Consider the following 6,212-nt stretch of genomic DNA (forward strand, 5'->3'; position numbering starts at 1 on the left):
GGGACATTCCATAGGCGTAATGGTTTTTATACTGTACAAACCGTACTTTCTATCGCCCTACACCTACCCTACACCTAAACCTAGCCCTCACAGGAGATTGTGCACACTTTTACTTCCTCAAAAAAACTCATTGTGCATGATTTATAAGCCTGTTTCCTCATGGGGACCTGAGAAATGTCCCCACAAGGTCAAAATCTACTGGTATTCCTATCCTTGTGGGGACATTTGGTCCCCACAACGTGATGAATACCAGGTACACACACACACACACACACACACACACACACACACACACACACACACACACACACACACACACACACACACACACACACACACACACACACACATCTTCAGCATACCTTCAGCTCAGATACACCTAACCCTACCCAATACTTTATTTCAACTCAATAATTTTTATTGAAAACATATGACTTTCCGATGTGATATGAAAAGAAAAAAGGAGACGATTTCGAAAACAATTTCATCAAAAAGGCGGACGCGAACTCGGGTCTCTCGCGTTAAAAAGTTACTCGTGTTATCACTTACGCCACTGAAAATGTTAATTAACAGTTGTCTTTTGTAGTATTTGTAAAGATGGCTTATTTGCACTGTGTAAAAAAAGAAAAAAAACACATTAACTAAAAGACACCAGACTACAGAAAATGGTATATACTACAGTAATTTTGTATTTTCATGTATATATAAATACACTGCAGGTGTTTTGAGCTCTTTCTATAAAACAACCAGAAAGTTAAATAAATGTATTTTCTTTCTGACATTCAGGTTACTTATTTAAAACAGATATATTAACCATTTAAGAGTTTAAATAATCTTAATCTATAATTAGTCTATTTGTTAACAGAAACTACATACATAAAAGGATCACAGTTTAAGTATTTTTATGGAATAACGCACATATTATTAACCAAGATTATTGTGGATTTTGTACTTTTGAGACACTCCCTAACTTGACATGCGCAAGTGGGGATCGTTCTGAGGACTTTTTCCACTTCAGACGCTTAAAAGAATTACATCATCGAATAATATTATGAATATTTGTTATATTATGCTTTTAAATGTGATCTGAACGAGATACAGCATGATCCATGAATATTATGCGGTTACATATAAATTAATGCTGATGTAAAGATCGAATGTCTAACGAATGTCCAACATAAAACCAACTTTACCACACTTATTTCATTTGTCTAATAGTACTGTTGATAAATTCAGGAGCATTTGTATTGGATAAAAAGCCAATGAACACAACAGCGACCTCATAAATGTAGTATTGAGCACATAAATCAGAGGGAACTGAATCTTGTGTGGATGTTACAGGGACAGATGAGACAAGTATGCTTGTCTGGTGAAGAGTGACTGATGAAGCAGTGCTGCCATCAAAGGCTTTGAGTGAGTACACTACAGACATCTATTTAAACCTTAAGTGCAGTTTATTAATAATAAAAAAAAATTTTTAAGCACTTTTCTGATTCTAGATTTCTGTGCCTTTGTTGCAGGTATTTTGCGGTGGAGCAGGACCTGAAAGGAAAGGTGACAGCAGCATTTGTGGGGAAAAAAGTTAAATCTGTAACTTAATATAAAGTTAGCTAGTTTTGTTACTTCTAATACAGAGATCTAATGAAATTGTGCTGTTAAAATGACAACTTTTGTATTGTATTTGTGCATCTTTGTATGATCTGAAATGTCTGCTGCAGACTGGTGTGTGCATCGAGAAAAGAGAAATCCACAGCAGCATCCTGGAAATGGTCAAGTGCCATCGATGAGACCCTCCATCACTCCACCTGCTCTTTGTCTCATCTGGACCAGATGTTGCTGTGGTCTCTTCATCCTCAGAGACCAAAGAGCCAGCGAGAGCATCTAGAGAAAGACTAAAATACCAATATGTCTGAATAAAGCTTTGTTCCATGTGTCTTTATTTATGTTCATGGTTACTTTATTATTTTACTCATATATCCATGTTGTTATCACTAAATAAAATATAAGTTTCATTAACATATGCATTAATTAATTACTTGATTGAAAAAAAAACATGCTTGTTTTACTAAAAAATATAATTAATTATAGGTCAGCATTTATCATTATTATTGATCAGTGCATTCTGAGGTAATCTTAATTTCTAAGTAGTAATGTTTACATTTTTTGAGTGTAAAATCCTCAAAAAACACCTCCAAACACAAGATCTTCAAGCAGCGGATCCACGTCTCCTTTGTGCAGATATTGCAAACATGGAGGAAGATGTACTAGGTAGGGTTGTTGTGTTACTGATGCTATGAGGTGTTTGAGCACCTGTTGTGCTTATTTTCATTTTATTACTAATACTACCTAACTTACAATTACAGGCTCAGGGAAAGATGGTATTTATCTTTAACAATGAACAATCATAATGAGAAAAACTAAAAACATAACTATTAGGCTTGCTTACATCATAGTATGCAATTATATACACGGGGAAATATGATTAAATATCTCTGAATAATCAAAATATTCACATCATCGTTTATCAAAAATTGGATTTGTTTTTGTTATTGATAAGCCTTAGGGATGAAAAGAGAAATTCAACATGAATTTAAGCTAGCTTTGCGTGTGGATAAACTATTTTGAATACAAATCAAAAGAAATAACTTTTTCAAAAAATAAAGAATTTGGGTTTTCCTGACAAAAATTATTTCTTTAAGAATTAAAAAATACAAAAACCTAAATGAACCCAAAACGTATCTGTTATACTACAATCACAATAAAAGAACAGCTGTTTCTTCAACATGACCACAAAATGAACAAATTTCATCAATATCAAAATATATATAGAAAGATGAATTAAACCTGTCGCTTTATGTTAAGTTGTTGCACTTGTTATAACGTCGTTGGTCACATGATAACGTCAACATGGCGGAAGACGTGCAGATCACATCCATACTCAACGAGATTTGGCTGGAGAGTACGTACTCTTTTAGCGCTCGTTAAGTAAGTACTTATTGAAATTAAGTACCTACTCATTGAGTATGCGGTTTCGAACACAGCCACAGTTTCAGCTGCTCCTCCTTTTGTTTGAGCTCATTTGTCAGTTGCTGTGTCTCCTGCATTTGCTTTTTCAGCTGCTCCTCCTTCTGTTTAAACTCCTGCATTTGCTTTTTGAGCTGCTCCTCCTTCTGTTTAAACTCATTTATCATTTGCTGTGTCTCTTGCTTCAGATTTTTCAGCTGCTCCTCCTCCTTCTGTTTAAACTCATTTATCATTTGCTGTGTCTCTTGCTTTAGATTTTTCAGCTGCTCCTCCTCCTTCTGTTTAAACTCATTTATCAGTTGCTGTGTCTCTTGCTTTAGATTTTTCAGCTGCTCCTCCATCAGTTTAAACTTATTTATCAGTTGCTGTGTGTCTTGCTTTTGCTTTCTTAGCTGCTTCTCCTTCAGTTTGAGCTCATTTGTCAGTTGCTGTTTCTCCTGCATTTGGTTTTTAAGCTGCTCCTCCTTAAGTTTGAGTTCTTGTTTCAGCGGCTCCTCCTTCTGTTTAAACTCAGCTGTCAGCTGCTGTTTTTCCTTCTTTTGCTTTTTCAGCTGCTCTTCCTTCAGTTTGAGCTCATTTGTCAGTTGCTCATTATGCTGTTTCACTTGCCATGTTGCTAGTAATATACCTCCAATCAATACAATAGCACACAGAATAAATGAAAACTTTGTCAGGTTCATTTTGTTCTTCCCTGTTATTTCTGTTTTAGTTGTTTTAAACATATCTAGTGTGTAATACCTCATTCCATGTTCTCTCATTATTCCATTGATCTTTTGAAGCAGTTTTGTAACTTGATCTTGATTGTTTCTATCTTCATTGTTGATTGAGTGATATCTGCCACCACAACTATCAACTATTTTTGATAAAAAGTGGCTTTCCCTGATGTATGCCTCCAAAGATTTACCCCTAAGTAGATCAGTGTGAGTAAACAGAATGATGGTACGCAGCAAAGCCTCTTTTCCAAAGTTCTCCTGAATCCATTGGACTGAGTTCCTCTCCTCTTCTGTGAATTTCACTCCCAGTTTGATCACCAGCAGGAACACATGAGGACCAGGAGCAGACATCTCTACACACCTCTCCATTTCAGCTTTGAATTGCTCTTTTGTGATTGATGTATTGAATAGTCCTGGAGTATCAAATACAACAATGTTCTTTCCATCCACATCTCCTTCCTGTTTCTCACATGTTTCACTGGTCTCTTTAAATGCATTTCTGCCCAGGATGGAGTTCCCTGTTGCACTTTTTCCTGCTCCAGTTTTACCCAGGAGAATAATCCTTAGATCACCTTCTAAAAAACACCATTAAAATCAGACACAAACACACAAACAAATCTTAAGTAATTGAATTACATGATTTACAAGATTACATGTAATTATCATGTTATCATGTATTAACACGTCATTAGTAGAAAAGTCACGTCTTACTACATGATACAGTTTGTAATCAATTATAAAGGTTAACCAGAATGTTCAAAACAAAAAATATTTTTCTAATTCATTTTGCTCTCATCATTTTATTAAAAATTAGTTTCTTTACATAGGACTCCCAGACAGGGAAAAAAATCATCTTACAAATTTGGTTTGTAGAAAAGATACATGCAGTTATTTCAATATGCTGTACATGTATATGAATTGTGTTAATTTATTATGTTTTAAATTATAAATTATTTCCTGTTCTTGCTTGCTAAAATATTACTGCTCAAGACATTATTTTTAATCTGAAATTATTAATCTTAATAAAGCTTTTAAATAAAGCTTTTGAAATGTTGTCAACATTAAATTGAGAGTTAATCAAGAAGAATGTTTCCTATCATTGTTAGACAAGTATATCTTTTTAGAATAAAATGCCTTTTATCTGTTTAAAATCTTAACCCTCTGGGCCTCTTCGGTCATTTTTGACCGAAAAATTTTATGTTTTGAATTTTTAAAAATCGTAGCTTCATCAGAATGAGATGACACTTGGTGACTTTTGTTGCATTAGCTACGTGAGTACAAAAAAAAATCAGTGACATGATTCGGATATGTTAAAGGGTCAAAAAAAAAATAGTCACACTTGGCTCCTTCGCGGTCAAAAATGACCGACATAGGAAATGAATGGGAAATACGAAAAAATGTGATAATTTAGATAATCTTTTGGTAATACAAGCTACAAATGAGCAACTGTGCTGAAAAGAAGTGTTCAGCAAGCAAGGACTGACACTCTAAAATAACAAAAGTACAGAACTGACACACACATGCACACACACGCGCGCACACACACACACACAGACACACACAGAGACACACAGAAAAAAGCAGAAAAATGCAAAACCTGATATTTATCCAATCAAAAAAATATCTAAACCTTGCCAAAATTTATCTTTTAGAATGTCTGAATATATTTCTAAATGCAAAGCCTAATAAAATGAAGAAACAATAAAAAGAAAAAAAACAATAGGAATCCCAAAGCCCCTGTATATATGTATATAGGGAGATACAGGAGTTTACATGGCATTATACAAGTTTTTATTTTTTATGCCACTAGATGGTGCAATTTTCACTTTAAAAAAATGGATTTTAAATGCTTTTACTCTATTTTAATGTGAAATGTTGTATTTATTGAAAAATAATAAATACATAATTAATTAAAAAATATAATATAAAATATAAATCTACTGGGAAAAAATTGCTCATTAAAACTGTATATAAATTGCATAGATTCATAAAAAATGCTCAAAATTCTAAATAATAATTACAAAATATTATTGAACAAAAATATATTTAATTGATTTTCCTGAAGAAAAAAAAAAGTTAATTTTTAAGGCTTCGGTCACTTTTGACCGCGAGGGAGCCAAGTGTGACCCCTTAATGAGGAGGCCCAGAGGGTTAAATAAACTGACCTTTTTCTGAAGTCATTATTATTGTGTGAAAAATCCTGTGTTGTTTCACTCCGGTGTTCTCTCTCTGAATGTCTTTCAGATAGAATGAAACTACCAGAGATTCTTGTTGTGATAGTGAAAGTCCTTTAGGCACTATGATCATGTGACTCCTTCTCTCAGGTCTTTGTGAACTCCCAACTCCCACTTGAAGACTCTATTTACCAGCAATGATTAAAAGACATCTGATTTGTATATATATATTTTTTGCTTCTTTGAACCAAACTACATTTAAAATCATTAAAGGTGCCATAGAATGGAAAACTGTATTTAA

General features: G+C 33.8%; 1 protein-coding gene across 1 annotated transcript; it reads right to left on the bottom strand.

Moving 5' to 3' along the window:
- Positions 1-858: 858 nt before the first annotated feature.
- LOC141321044 (GTPase IMAP family member 7-like) lies at positions 859-5,918 on the bottom strand. The gene is made up of 3 exons (XM_073833349.1): positions 5,903-5,918; positions 3,091-4,312; positions 859-868 (listed from the first exon to the last, which is right to left on the bottom strand). The coding sequence occupies exons 1-3, from the start codon at positions 5,916-5,918 to the stop codon at positions 859-861; spliced, it is 1,248 nt and encodes a 415-aa protein (XP_073689450.1).
- Between the last annotated feature and the right edge of the window lie 294 nt (positions 5,919-6,212).

This window comes from Garra rufa, chromosome 1 (genome assembly GCF_049309525.1).
Source record: "Garra rufa chromosome 1, GarRuf1.0, whole genome shotgun sequence".
Classification (NCBI taxonomy): Eukaryota; Metazoa; Chordata; class Actinopteri; order Cypriniformes; family Cyprinidae; genus Garra; species Garra rufa.